This window comes from Danio rerio, chromosome 4 (assembly GCF_049306965.1).
Source record: "Danio rerio strain Tuebingen ecotype United States chromosome 4, GRCz12tu, whole genome shotgun sequence".
Lineage (NCBI taxonomy): Eukaryota > Metazoa > Chordata > Actinopteri > Cypriniformes > Danionidae > Danio > Danio rerio.
Genome location: NC_133179.1, coordinates 5,770,631 through 5,786,806, shown reverse-complemented (window position 1 = coordinate 5,786,806; position 16,176 = coordinate 5,770,631). Strand labels below are relative to the sequence as shown.

At 35.2% G+C, this 16,176-nt stretch overlaps 1 protein-coding gene across 1 annotated transcript in view; it reads right to left on the bottom strand.

The window, feature by feature from the left end:
• Positions 1-2,901: 2,901 nt before the first annotated feature.
• Positions 2,902-16,176, bottom strand: part of ahcyl2b (adenosylhomocysteinase like 2b) — a 70,030-nt gene continuing 56,755 nt past the window's right edge. The window contains 10 exon segments of the mRNA NM_201340.1: positions 2,902-3,258; positions 3,342-3,462; positions 5,617-5,695; positions 5,999-6,067; positions 9,101-9,199; positions 9,290-9,384; positions 14,737-14,807; positions 15,302-15,390; positions 15,768-15,831; positions 15,936-16,052. Of these exon segments, the coding sequence (NP_958497.1) occupies positions 3,252-3,258; positions 3,342-3,462; positions 5,617-5,695; positions 5,999-6,067; positions 9,101-9,199; positions 9,290-9,384; positions 14,737-14,807; positions 15,302-15,390; positions 15,768-15,831; positions 15,936-16,052 (811 nt within the window). The 3' untranslated portion in view covers positions 2,902-3,251.

The following is a 16,176-nucleotide window of genomic DNA, read 5'->3' as shown; positions in this document are numbered from 1 at the left end:
TATGCAAAAGAAAATTACTGCAGTCGGTAATACCTGCAAAAAATGTTTACACTTGTGGATTTTATTTAAGTCTTTTGTTCGTCAAAATTACAGATTATTGCTCATCTACCATCACTTGCAATATTAAAACATTATCGACAACTCATTGAAAACTTTCTTAATCGTAGTGAAGATTTACAACAATAAATATACAGATGTTCTAGTTTCTTCATGTCGAGAGGTGCTGGTGTAGATCCCAATGCGCTTCATAAATCCATCCGGAAATATCCTCCACCCACCGTCGTCTGCTGCCACACAGCAGCAAACACACACTTTTTATTTTTGTACAAGAGCCTCTTCGAACACACAAACATACACACACACCAAAAATTAAGACAACAGGTTGAACACATTTAAACAGGACGTACACAAACGGATGTGCTTCAGTACAGAGATCCTGCGTTAAACAGACACCGAATGAAGATTATCGAGGAGATACGGGGAGTCCATTTTTACATTTTATACCCATATTACATTTGACATTTTTAATACTAATGTTGATGGATACAAAACTACGAGAGCAGGACATACTAACAACATAACAACCGTTTAACTCGCCTTGTGTTTGTAGGACGTCTGGGAGGAAATGTAACACTGTTATATGCCTTTAGGGTTTTGCTATACACTGTAAAAATAAAATTTACACAATTCCTTCATACTGTCCCATCGCAAATTGATTAAGTTAATGTAACAAACTGAAGTGGATTGAACATGAGAAACAAAAGTGTAAGGGTGTACTCACACTCAGCAAGCCCTCTCCCTGCACTCACATTGCATTTTCTGCATTCCGAGCCCAAGCATGCTTACGCCATGGATGATGCGCTCTCGCTCTGTACAATGGAAATTGCTTTATTTAAGCTGTCTTGTATCATTTTAAGTCATTTAATATGCAGTGACACAGTCAAACCTTTCACCGAACAGATCCTCCACTTTGAAAGCTCATAAATGATTGTGAAAGCCATCGCGCTGCAGGTATTAGGAGGTTTGCTGAAGGTGCAGCTGTCATACAGCGCAGGTTGCATCTTTAATCAGCTCTGACAGGCAAATTCATTGAAAAGTAAGAATGGTTAGTAAATCCATATAAATTAGTCCCTTAAAAGTGACATCAAACCATGTTCTGGCACACCTCTGAACTGCACCTGGGCCCGATGCGGAGCACTCCTACTTGTCAAACAAAATAGGAAATGGGGTCAAACATGCCTGGGAAAAGTCTGGATAGCCTAGTGTGAGTACACCCTAAAGGCTGATTTATACTTCTGCATCAAGCAGCCTCTCGTGGATGCATAGCCCTCGCCGTGGCCGTCGGTGTCACTGCAACGTCAAACGATGTGTAGCGCAAGCTCTGTGATTGGTCAGCTTGGTAGCGATGTCAAATGTGGGTGGGACCGAGAGCCACGTGAGTCCATTGGAGCGAGTGTTTACAAGTGTGGAGTCCCCTGAAGGAGCTCCGGATGGAAAGTTTTGTTGTGCGTTTACCTCATGGTTAAAGTTGTTGCACGTCCGCCGATTCCTCCCTTAAAATGAGCGAGTTTGAACAGCTTGTACATTAAGAAATTGTACAGAAAAAAAAAAACTAAACACCAGCAAAGAAACTCGACACAGAGGAACATAAACACCTCACTGCCAACTAGCGTTTCGGAAGTGTTATTGCAGAGCAACAGAAACAGCGTGCAGAAGTATGGATGCACAGCTACACGCGTTGTATGCGCCGTGGATCACGCCAATCACTTGACGGACGCAGAAGTATAAACCAGGCTAAAGGAACTGCAACGACTGATTGTAAAGCTCAACTTGTTGCTGGCTAAATTACACCACACACGCACGCACGCACACGCACACACGAGACAGTCCTGAGCAAATGAAAGCGACGCCACATTAAACAAGAAACGCAAAGTCATTTTGATTCCCTTTATGACAAACACAGATGGCAAAGAGGAGATAAATATCTGCTTTTCAGAAGTATAGTAAAATAAAGGTCCCAATTTTATTAGATTTGAACATCCCAGTCACAAAGGCAGTTTTGCTCAACAGGCCTGCAAAAAACAAAACAAAAAGAAACTCCCCAAAAGCTTTCGATCCTCTGAAATGAGTACACACAGTTGGTCTTGACTTCAGTTTCAACCCACATCTCTCTCCCATTGTCTAAAATCTGCAGAGGATCTGGAAAGAAACTCGGTACCGGATGAACTGTACATTTGGTATTTCATCGATATAGGCTCTACTTCACAGTATATAAAACAAGGGTTTCCTTAAAGTTCATATTATTACACTAGTGTATCTTAGAACATGTAATTGCTTATTTTCATAATGACAGAGGACGAGTTCATAGGAACAAAAGATGATGAAACACATTTAAAAACAAAAACGTTGTATAAATATCTCAATATACACCCCTGCGGTTAGTTTCAGTGTGGATAGATTGGTGAAAATGCACAACCGTTTGAGTTATTTCGATCTCAAACGTCAATACTGGTGTTTTAGTGGTTGTGGATTGGGAATTTTTTTTTAGATGCTAATGCCTCAGCCAATGAGCTTCCAGTCTGAGTGAACGAAGGGGATAAGCCCCGCCCCCCAAATCGTTCACAATCCAATTTCAACAGCTTTTATTTGGAACCGAGAGAGAGAGAGAGCATGTAAAGTGTTAAAATTTTGCTGTAAAATGAATACAATAAAAAAAAACAACAATAAAAGAATAGTGTGATCAACTAAGAGCGATTTGAACAACCGTAATTCAGTCCCACCCTTTTTTTATACATAAAGAAAACAAAAACACATGTAAAAAACAAGAGAACAGGACAACGTGGCATGTCCATGACTAAATCATCAGGTATGATCAAACATTTCTCCTTTTTTTTTTGTTTCTTTTTATCTTTCGATTATTTTTTTAACTTAGAATAGTTAAACAATAAAAGTTCTCTAAATGGATTACGTACAACTAACACATGAAGCTAAGAAAAGATCATGGAAACGTCGCTAGGTTGCACCACTGGCAGTAGCAGCTCATAAAAAGGTTAGCTATGTTATTCTAGCGTAAAATAAATAAACACTGCCGTAGCGCTAATTAGCCACGCCCATTTTACCCTCGACCAATCAGATTAGGGATTCTCCCTCCTTTCCAATAGCAGGCTGCGACACACACACAGCTCTGGCTCGTCTTAGTCTGTATGAAATATGGAGTCTTGGTGATTTCTTTAGTCTTCTTTAGTTTGGGTCTAGTACCTAAAAAGGACACATTATTATTAAGTATTATTAAGAAAGTCATTGATATGACGTAAAAATGCTCTCACTGAAAAGCCACTGACCTGTAGTAGTTTGGCTTAAAGGGTCCGTTTTTGTTGAGGCCGAGGTATTTGGCCTGTTCATCAGACAGTTCAGTCAGGTGTGCATCAAATGTAGGGAGATGAAGGCTGGCCACATACTCATCTGCAGAAAAAGCATAAGCAAATTCACATCATCTAGAATCATGTATATTATCACTGCACTGAAAAAACAATTGGAACAATTGTCAAGTTTTATAGATTTGCTTTGGATGGAAACAGTGTCTTTTATTTTATTTTTTATTGTAATAATAATAATAATAATAATAATAATAATAATAATAATTTTATATAGCATTTTTCTGGACATTCAAAGCACTGGTTTCACTAACAACAGCAACAACCTGGTTTTCCCATGTGGTCTCCCATCCAGGTACTAACCGGGCGCAGCCCTGCTTAGCTTCAGTGGGCGACCATGTGAGATTAGTAGGTAGATAGCTGCCCGCCAAAGTAAGGTTTTGGTAAGGTTTTGAAAATTATTAGTTTTTGGGACACACTTTGTACCAATAGAAAACCGTTTATGCCAATTGTATAAAGCATATGTGTGACAAAACCAAAATATTTGGAACAAGAGGTGCCACCATGTTGCAAACATTGAGAAATTTGCATCACTTAAAATGGATTACCGACTCATGAATGAAACTCAGACTAAGCATGAAATGGTAACAGATAAAATAGACTAAAATAACTGATTAAGAAAAATAGTGAGACTTTATGATGACTGAACAATTAGTACAATCTCAAATACATTTTAGAAGATTTCAGACATGCAGAGTGAAATGGTTTAAGCATTTTAGCACATCAAAAATTAATAAAGTTCCGTACATTGAGATTCATGGTTTTTATTATTAATATTATTATTATTATCATAATTTTTATCATCATCATTATAATTATTATCACCATAATTTATTATCATTATTATCATCAAGCTAATTATTGTTATTATTATCATCATTATTATTATTACTATTATTATTATCATCATCATTATTACCGTTATTATTATTATTATTATTATATCATCATTATTAATATTATTATTATTATCATCATATTTTTATCATCATCATCATTATTATTATTATCATAATTTATCATCCTCATCATCATTATTATCATCAAGCTAATTATTGTTATTATTATCATCATTATTATTATTACTATTATTATTATAATCATCATTATTATCGTTATTATTATTATTATTATTATATAATCATTATTATTATTATTATAATTTTTATCATCATCATCATCATCGTTATTAATATTACTATTATTATTATTATTATTATCATCATCATCATCATTATTATTATTTTACTTATTATTAATATTATTATTATTAGTTATGCATTTTAAATTGCAATGTAGGACCACAATCTTTTCTTCTCAAACAACTTTTGATGCTGAAAAGTCAAAAAGTGACTTGATATGCCGTCTGGTTTGATGCTGTAAATACGGATACAAAAATCTGGTAATAAAGTACAAGTGCTTTTTCAGTTGTTTTACAAACTTAATTCTCCATATTATTTAGTATACAATATATGGTTTTAAACCGCTAAAACATTAGTAATAGTCACTTTGATAAAGTGCACAGTCGGATGTTCATCATCAAAAGTCGACAGAGCAGAGACAGACATCCCATAATTCAACTCAAAACCGTGAGTAAACAGGAACAAAAACAGTAACCTCTTAATTAACAGACAGAGTACATTCCAATAGGCTTGATCAAATCTGAATTAAAAATGAGCAAAGACACTCTCCGATCAGAACAGGCCATTATTTATCTCTCTATAACAAGCTTCAATCTCTCCAGTCAGTCTTATATTTGTACTGCATGTGTCTATGAGTGTGAGCTGCGGGTTTGGCATGAACAGATGAACGGCAGTGGAGCGGATGAGTGTTTGTGGAGGGAGCGGAGCAGAATGCAGCAGAGTCTGCAGTGAAAAGTGGCAGCCGTTTGTGACAGCGTGACCTATTTTCAGCTGTCTCCTGCTCCTCAGGCTCAATGCATGATCCCACATGGCTAAACTCACCGCAAAAGGCGGAAAACATCCATGCATGTTCCAAACTAAACATATTGCGGCGATTAAACCCATAGACGGCCATAATATTAACGCATTTGAGGATCTGACTGCATTTGATGCTTGTTTCAGTTGAACATAAGCAACTGAGCATCATGCAGAACCCTTCATTTCGCTGGGTTTACACAAAGCATCTTACTGTGCATGTATTTCTAAAACAAATATCCCACCCATTTTCTTCGGCAGCAGGTAGACGTCCTGTTTGTAGCGGCCCTCGGGAGCATTGTAGAGCTCTATCAGAGCCAGAGCCTGGGGAAAAAGGAGCAAGAAATCAGTCACCATGACAACAGCAGGACTGTGACACACACACACACAGACACACACAGACACACACAGACACACACAGACACACACACACACACACACACACACACACACACACACTTGTATATATGAATTGCTTGGGGTTCATACTCTCACACTGCAAATAGACTAAGAAAGCTATTCTCTGATTGAACTGCGAAGTCCAATTCTCTTGCATAAAGCACATCAATAACCAGTTTAATAAAGGCATCTGTGTTAGTTTTTCATCATTTGTTCTTCTATTCTCACCTGGGTTGTAGCAGTGATAGACAGCACAAAGGTAGGAACAGTGGAGCAGCTCAGGTTTAAGAGGCGACCCTGGAAGAATATACAAATAAGTGATTAAAACGATTAAGAAATAGTAATAATGTGTCATTAGAAGGCTATTTTCACGACAAATTTAACAATTAAATATGTTAAAAAACATAATGATGATAATAACTTAAATAGCTGTATACAATAATGACCAACATCATATATTCAAAAAGAAAAATAGCAGCAATATTGAAAACAATAATGATCAAATAAAGTCAATGAATGATTAATCACAATAATTAACTTATTATAATGTATGATAAGCACATTAACCAAATCTATTGGTCATTAAAATAGCACTCTTTAAAAAATTACTATTTATATTGTCATTAGAAATGCCTTTCAAATCATTTTAGTTTCGTATTTAATTAATAACAATCAGTGTTGGGCAATAACACGTTATTAATAACATGTAACTGTGATGGCATTACTTTTGACAGTAACTAATACTGTAACACAGGGGTCACCAATCTCAGTCCTGGAGGGCTGGTGTCCCTGCAGGGTTTAGCTCCAGCTTGCCTCAACACACCTGTCTGGATGTTTCAAGTATACCAAGTAAGACCTTGATTAGCTTGTTCAGGTGTGTTTGATTAGAGTTGGAGTTAAAATCTGCAGGACACCGGCCCTCCAGGAACAAGTTTGGTGACCACTGCTGTAACACATTACTTCTTAAATATATTAACTTTGTTACTATAACAATATGATGCGCTGGTCCGTTACTTGATAATTTAATTAATTTTGGCTGCAGTCTAGCCTACATCTTCCCAATGCGGTGATGCATAGTGTGATTGGTGTTTGCCAACCCACCACTGTAAAGAAGACGCATTGTGTAAAGTCAAGGGAAAGCAGAGAATGCACCGAATTCACGCGAAGTAGACCGAACATGCACGCGAGAGAAACAGAGAGACTATTAACATTACTATAATTAGTTATACATAGTAAATACCTAAATATACTTAATTACTATTACTACCAGGACTGGATTAACCAATGAGCATTATAGGCAAAGGCCCAGAGGCCCGTTCGCATTTGGGGCCCCTGCGGGTGGAGGGGAATGCAGATTTTGGACTGTCTATTTAGGCTAAGTGCAAATAGCACACCTCGTTGGAATAAACTAGTTAAGCGATTCACACCCATCACCGCTTGATTGACAGAGACAACATAACTAAAGAGCGCAACAGACAGCAGCATGAGTGGCGTATCTCGTAAGCCGCATGTCAACATCTTTTGATGCATCTGATGAAAACGCTCTTCTTTTTTTCCCCCCATTACATATCAGATTTTGCCTACTCTTCATCACGAGGAAGACAAGTAGGAATCATTAATAAGTGTGTGTATTATAGAAGACTCAGATTCATAGAACTGGATTGGAGAGGTGTTATATCCAAATTCTTTGCATTGTTTGTAGAAGTTATACATTAAAAATACCCTTAAATATACATTTTTAGTACTGCTTCAGTGTACTTGAACAAGTATATTGAAATCCATTAATTTCCACTAGTTGCATTAGCTTTTTTCCCCAAAGTGTTCTTTAAATGCTTTTTTAAACACAAGTTAAAAATCTTTGTAGACTAGACACATATGTAAACTATTTGCGTGCGGCTGCTTTAAATAAATAAGCACACATTTGCTATCTGTATAACACAAATGACTTGTTTAGTAGACGCAGCTGATTTGTTTTTGTTTAGTTTAAAATGCATTAAATATATGGTTGTCTATAATAGCAGTTTTTTTTTTTGGTGCCGAGTTTCACCAAACTGTTTTTGAATGGTAATTCAGGTTCCTTTCATTTATTTATTTCATAAAGCTTTTGTATTTGTTGTATTATTTTTGCTAGGTTTTATCCTCAAGCTGTGAAGGAACATGTTTAAGGGTTAAATACAAACATTTATGACGCTAAAACTTTAGTTTTTGTTGTTTTGTTTCTGATTATATTAATCGGCTGGTTTATCACCTTAAAAATTACTTAAAGTCTATTTTGTGTTTTAGTTGTGAGAATGCAAATGAATTAAAACTGAAGCGGATTAAACGTGCATTCTTTTAAATAATTAAAATACTTTTTTTTTGGTACAAAATATTTATTACTTCAATTTGCATTTCACAACAGATTACACAGTTACAGAATAATAATCATGTAGACACAGCAAACTTTTTACACCCTATTCTCCCTTCCATCAACACATTCCCTTAAAAAAAATGACTAAATTAAATAAGTAGACAAACAAAAATTTTGTTTTAAATCGGGTAAAGAGTGATTCCTGAGTCTATGTTTAGACCATGATACTCCCCTACTCCCTCTAAGTCTGTTCTTGTTGTAGCAGACTGCCAACATTTACATTGATATCTCTCTAGTCTCTAGATATCTTCAAACACATTTTCTTTTTTCTTTTTGACAATGAATGAGATCTTTTCTATTGACATATGTGATGCCATTTCTTTAATCCACGTTCCTATTCTAGCTTAATTTATAGTTTTCCAATTAAGAGCAAAAATAAGTTTAGCTTGTAAAATACACGTCTATAAATCGGACCTCTTTGACTTAAAATACTTTCAATAGTAATGCAGTGAATTCACCTTTTGATGTAAGCAATCAATAAAGTAATTGAGTTTCTATTTGAATGAGGTAACTAGAAACTGTAACTATTTTTCAGTAACCAGCACAGCACTGATAATAACAATAATATTATTAATAATAGTCAAATTAACTCAGCAATACCATGTTTGTGTTATTACATATATGGTGAATTAAATATGTCTAAAGCTTAATTTGGGCTGAACTAAACACAATATGCTTTGCAAATACCCACAACACAGTACACATAGTTGAATTTAGTATTGCAATATATTATGACCCAATATATAATCACCCTTACAACACATCTATAATTACACCTAAACAGTAAGACGTAAATTACTCTTTAATAATAAGCTCAAGTTTCTTCATTAGACTTACTTTATAAACAACAAGTAGAAATGTATTGGCTTCACAGCATAATTACATCAATATCATATATATCTTAGAAAATCCCCTCAAACCTCTGCCAGCAGCACTATTCTCTTCCCGTCCGGCCAGATCACATGGTCCACCTGCGACCTTACACGCTCCCAGGTCAGTTCAGGAGTTCGCAGACTGGCCTGAAACATTTAAAGATGACGTATTGATGAATAACACTGTCGGAAAGCTATTGATTTATAGATTAGAGATGTTTTTTTTTTCCCCCTCACCACATCAATCTCAGTGTTGGAGTGGCCCATGTTGCAGACGATACAGCCGTTCTTCATGCGGTCCATGTACTCTCTTACTACCACATTTTTATTGCCTACAGACAAAGAGTGAAGGGAATGCCAATGAGAAACTCTCAAAGTGTCTTGAAGGGAGCTTTGGGATTGATATTGATCTGAAGAGACTCAAAGTGTCTCGTCCTTCACCTGTCTTTCCCCAGAGAAAAACAAATTGGCTAAAAATCCAGTCAGAACCAGTGTTGGGTGTAATTACTTACAATGTAACGAGTTACTGTAATTAGATTACTTATCCTCTGAAAAAACAAAGTAAGCTATTACTTTTTTATTTTTAGGCAAATTTAATAAGTTACTTTTAATATAGCCATCTTAAATACAGTAATTAAATTCAACAGTTCTCTATAAATCAATTCAGAGAAGCACAAATTACTGTAGAGTTAATCAAAGTAACTAGTTACTCAAGTTAGATTACTTTTCTGCTGAAAAAGTAAAGAATTACTTTTCATTTTTGGGTAATTTAACTTAGTTACTTGTAAAATACCGGCCTTCAATAGTGTAAATAAATTCAACAGTTCTGTATAAATTAATTCAGAGAAGCAGAGGAATTGTGTTTATGTGTTATACATTTATATTTTGCTGAAGATTTCCACTAAAGAAGGCCACATTTACCAAGACAATTTATCAAAGTAACTAGTTAATCTAATTAGATTACTTTTCTGCTGAAAAAGGATTACTTTTCATTTTGGGGTAATTTAACTTAGTTACTCGTCATATACCGTTTTTAAATAGTGTAAATAAATTCAACACTTCTGTATAAATCAGGGAAATGTAGTGGTGCAGTAGGTAGCACTTTCAGCTCACAGCAAGAAGGTTGCTGGTTTGAGCCTCAGCTGGGTCAGTTGGCATTTTCTGTGTGGAGTTTGCATGTCCTCCCCATGTTCTTGTGGTTCCCCCACAAGTCCAAAGACATTGGACTTGTTTTTCGTTATACATTTATATTTTGCTGAAAATTTCAATTAAAGAAAGTCACATTTACCAAGAAAATTTATCAAAGTAACTAATTACTCTAAATAGATTACTTTTCTGCTGAAAAAGTTAAGGATTACTTTTTATTTTAGGTCATTTTTATTATTTACTTTTACTGTACCTAAATACAATAAATAAATTCAAGAGTTCTGTAAAAATCCCTTCAGAGAAGCAGATGGATTGTTTATTTTGCTATATATTTATATTTTGCTGAAATATTCACATTTTCAACTAAAGAAGGCCACAATTACCAAGACAATTTATCAAAGTAACGAGTTACACTAATTAGATTACTTTTCTGCTGAAAAAGGATTACTTTGAATTTTTAGGTAATTTTAGTTAGTTATTAGTAATATACCGACCTTAAATAGTGTAAATAAATTCAACAGTTCTCTATACATACCTCACTGTTGCAATACGTTTATATTTAGCTAACTAACTAAAGCTGGCCACATTAACCAAGACAATTTATTAAAGTAACATACTCTAATTAGATAATTTTTCTACTGACAAAGTACATGATTACTTTTCTTTTTTAGGTAATTTTTATTAGTTACTTTAACTGTATCTGCCTTAAATACAATAAATAAATTCAACAGTTCTCTATAAATCACTTCAGAGTAGCAAAGGGATTGTGTCTTTTACTATACATTTATATTTTGCTGAAATATTCACATTTACAACTAAAGTAGGCCACATTTATTAAGTTACCGTATCTATTGATTAAGTTACTCTAATCAGATAACTTTTGTGTCTGCACAATATTGAAAAAAACTGGCAAGGCTATATATATTGCGATATGAAAACACTGCATACTCTTTACTGTTTAAAACAATTTCAATTAATCTTTGTTAAAACTACAAATGTTATTAATTTCGTATACATAAATGATTTAAGTGCACTTAAAATCAACTGAAATCCTGAAATTATATGTTGTGCAGCCCTAATGTATATTATTCATTAATTTTTTAATATTAGTTAAAAGGCCCTGTTTGGCTCAAATTAAAAGTTTAATTTCTATTGTTCTGTGCATTGAAATATGTCGAGATTTTAGTGTTGAATCGAGTATTAAGTGATTGACTTTTTAGACAAAGTAAATAAAGTAATTTAAGTAATTTTATCAATTAGCAATTTCTTCTTTAGGAAAAAAACTTAGCCAAGCCTGACATGTTAAACTGAATCAGGTTTGACTCTGAAATTGTTCTGTTCATACTACAGCATGTCTTACAGATGTGGTTTACAGTAAATGCAGTCTATAATCAGAGCTGTTGTCAAAGAATGTTTAATTGAAATTCGAGACTTATTGCAGCTCAAGTATAATTACCTCGGGTGCATACGAGTCTCAGATGTAATTACCATTAGGAAGAACAATCTATAACGCAATCACTGAGCTAATGACAATTCCATTTGCATAGTGCAGTGCAGTCATACAGGCAATAAACTGTGCTCTAATCATAACAGTCTATTAAAAAATAGAAGACAACTAATACTAGCTGATAACTCAAAAAGCCATAAAAAAATGACATTATATTGTTATAAATGAAGTTATTATTTGCTATAAACAAGAAGTGGTGCAGAACTGATATGAATAACGTAAATATTCAGAATTACAGAATCTGCTTTACTTTAAGGATGTAAAGTGTAGAACATCCTTTTACTTTCTGATTTGATTTGATCTAAAAAAAAAATATTCCATAACCCTCATAAAACATTTTAATATATTTCCACCAGCAATAAATAAATTAATAAGGGCTTCTTGGTGGCACAGTGGGAAGGACAGTCCCTGGTTCAAGCCTCAGCTGGGTCAGTTGGCGTTTCTGTGTGGAGTTGGCATGTTCTCCCCACGTTTGCGTGGGTTTTCTCCGGGTGCTCTGATTTCCCCCACAAGTCCAAAGACGTGTGGTATAGGTGAATACAATCTATGAATTCACATAGATTGATCTACAATCTATTTACTATTGTTTAGTCATGACCAGTGGCTGTTCTAGACCAGAGTGACTGGGGAGGCCGGGCAGGGGCCACTTGTACTTTTAGGGGGCACACTTTAAAATGCATCACAAACTACCTAAACAATTAATCCAAATCTTTTATTTAATGCATCACTCTGCAGTCTTCTTAAATAAGCTAACTGAATAACATAAACTCAAAATAATCTTCCTTGTTAATTTACTTGCAAATGAACTTTGTATTGTAATAGGGCAACACATTTCTAACATTCAAGTACATCAAGGCACATTTTTTGCACCTGTAAACTTTAATAGATGCAATTGAAATATTTTTTTTGCCCTCCTGCTAATTTAAATTAAGTTTCCTCAAATGATCTTTAATAAACCAAAGAAATCTTCACAGTATTTCCTATAAAACAAAAATAATTCTTCTAGAGTCATACAGTAAATCTTATTTCTTACAGTTTGTATTGAATGCAAGCAGTTTTTAATAAAAAGGTCAGTATTATTCGCCTCCTTAAGAAATATTCTCTGTATATTTTTTGATTCTCTACACAACAAGCCAGTCATACAATAACTTGACTTCCAACTTTCCTATTTAACAGAACCTAGTTAAGTCTTTAAATGACACTTTAATCTGAATCAAAGACTATAGAATACTTAAAGGGACTTTGTCTGAATACAACTACTGTATCTTGCAAAATAACTAGTAAAATATTGTTCACCGACTGTCACTATGGCAAACATAAAAAAGTAGTTATTAGAAATGAGTTTGTTAAACTATTATGTTTAAAAACATGTTGTAATAATGTTTGAAGACTCGTGCTTTAGGTCACGAATGAAGGTAAAACTAAACGAGTTGAATATGACTTTTACATGAGCGTGACTGAAAACTATATTTGGTCAATGTGTTTCATCAATCTGTTCTCCGGTGTTTGCTGACTGTTGTAAATTCAAGACTGTATTTCCTAACATAAAACTATGTACACTCAATTTCTGATTAATAATAATAGCCATGCATAGCCGAGGACTTAAATATTAAATGTTTTAAAATCGCTATTGAAAACAAAAACCTAGTATAATCAACAGTGGACATTTAGATTTTCACAACATGAACCCGACTGAAGTTGAATTTTTTTATTACCTGGCTGTGTCAATTTGGGGGTTAACTTCTGACAAATGCGGGAAACTGATACGCGCAGCACCGTCACTGACAGAGAGCACGCGAAAGGAGAGAGAGCAAGCACGTGCAACACAGAGCGCGCCAAAGAGAGAGGTCTCAGTCATATCTCCGCAGTCTGCCACTAATGGCTGATCTCGTTTCTCCGTGGCGTTTTGACACAAAAATACACGTCCAAATTTGGGGGGGGGCACCCCCCTCAGAACCACTATTGGTCATGACCCGAGGAGAGTATTTTAATGTACTTTGCTGTCATGTTCAGCTGGTTTTGGGGTTGGTGTTTCACTCATGTTTGTCAATGTGTTGCTCATGGCATTAGAAGAAAATATGACTGTTGATCAGGGAGAATGGCTTCTGCTTCTCCCCTCATCTACTAACAAAGGCAGGTTCGCTGTCTTAGTTACACAGCAGTGCATATGTTACAGCTAAGTTTCTCTAAACAGTATGTCAGTTTGATCCATTCTATTGTCTGTATATTTAAACATGCAACTTAAAGCAGGCAAAGTTGCTTATTAAGGCAGTGGATCTCAAACTTTTTTCATCAAGTACCACCTCAGAAAAACAAAATGTCTCTCCAAGTATCACCATAATGACCAGAATTGAAATACAGTGTAACTACTGACTAAAAACGTCAACATTTAAATTTAAAAAATGTGATTTTAAAAGTTAAAAATGATAGGTTACTGTTCTTAAAAAGTAAAAAAAAAACTCCTGTACTCCTGTAAAGTATTAACATAGTAGCTTATTTATCAACACCTGGAAACATAGGCTATATGTCATCATATTCATATATAAATCATTTTTTTAATTCATTTTTAAATATGTAGCATGTACATATGACATGTCTGATTCCTCCGCGTGCCACTAGGAGGAAGCCCACGTAGCACTAGTGGTACACATACCACAGTTTGAGAACCACTGTATTAAGGCAAGGAGATTCTCTTTGTCACTGATGATAAGACTTCAATGGAGACAAATTAATTACAATGAAGTCACAAGTCAGATAAATAATTGATTTATTTAATAATTTTATTATTGATTTATTCAATTATTGGTTCAGAATAGCCGAGTAAGCTCCAAACCTTACACACATTTAGGCTTGAATTACTGAAAGTGTGATAATGAAGTTAAAACTTGTGCAAGTGAAATTTATTTTAGTTTGAAAACATTCTTTAATAATTAAATATGAAGGATTCAAGCATGTTTTTAATCAGTAATATGCCTGTATGCACAGTAGACTAAATAATCATCTTCCGAATTTCATACAATTTCAATATTACCTGTGCAGGTGATGACGATGTCGACTTGTCTGATGACTTCACTGAGTTTTACCAGCCTGAAGCCATCCATGCTGTGTGATAAAAAATACATTAGAGACTGTAGCCTTGCTAAGCAGTAAACACAGTCACTGACCAGATTATGATGCAAAAACAATTCATTCCACATTCAACACCGAAAACTCACCGGTGTGGCATTGATTTAGAGAAAGCACTCTGATAATCTGAATAAGTTGTGCCAAACCGCTGAACACATCACATCGCCAATAATATCTGGATGCAGTCTTGATGATGCAAGCTGAGATTGCAGATCTTAGAGATGAATTTCAGACACAATGACCTCTCAATAGAGCTAGTGGCGTCACTGTTAGGGGTAGGGTTTGTTATGTGTGGGTATTAAAAAGCACTGCATGCAGCAGTAGATTGCAACTACACCAGGTCTGCATCCAGACCCCTCTCCACATCTCTGACAGCCATTTACAAATCAGACGCTCAAATTAACTCCTGGCAGTAATTTGATGGCAGCTTTAGCAAATAGCTGATTCAGAGAAAGTGTCTGCGCACTCACCAGGCCTGGAGGGCACAGATGGGATCGATTTCAGTGACGTACACGATTGATCCCATCGCTTTGAGAGCAGCACTACAGCCTTTCCCAACCTAATATTGCACACAGAGAGATATAAATAGTAATTATTCAGAAATAAAAGGTTAAATGTATCTGTGTAAATACATATTGTGCACACAAACAGAGTATGATCTAAAAAGAAATCTAGATGTGCTGATATTTGCTGTCGTGTTCTGCCCTCTAGTGGTCTCCTCTGGTATTAGTAATGCAGCAATGCAGTGGATGTGGATTGATGGAGGATATAAAAAAGAAGACCCCTTTCAATTTCATTACACATTAAATGAAGCTGAATCTCTAAAAATAGACCCCTTCAAGTTTAAGAAGCTCGCTAAAATGTTCATACAGCTCTTCTGAGGATCTAATAGGTAATTTTTATTAGCTTGCAACACTGGCCACCTAATGATCTCACCTCTCCGTATCCACACACCACCACCTGCTTCCCTCCAAACATCACATCAGTGGTCCTCTTTAGACTTGAACACAAAACACAAACATGCTCAGTAAAACCACAGACCACAGTAAAACACATCATTCAGAACCTGACAAACTGAAAAGACGTGTACGCTAAGACACATACCCGTCCAAGATGGACTCCCGGCAGCAGTACAGGTTGTCAAACTTCTGCTTGGTCACTGAATCGTTCACGTTCATCGCAGGCACACACAACTTGCCAGCTTTTGACAGCTGGTATAGCCTAGAAAAGTGCAAATAAAGTGAAATGAAGAAAGCTTAATGACAATATGTGAATGTATATATGAATATTAATTATATGAATTATAACACGCTGACAAAAACCATAAAAAATTATTCGATTTTTA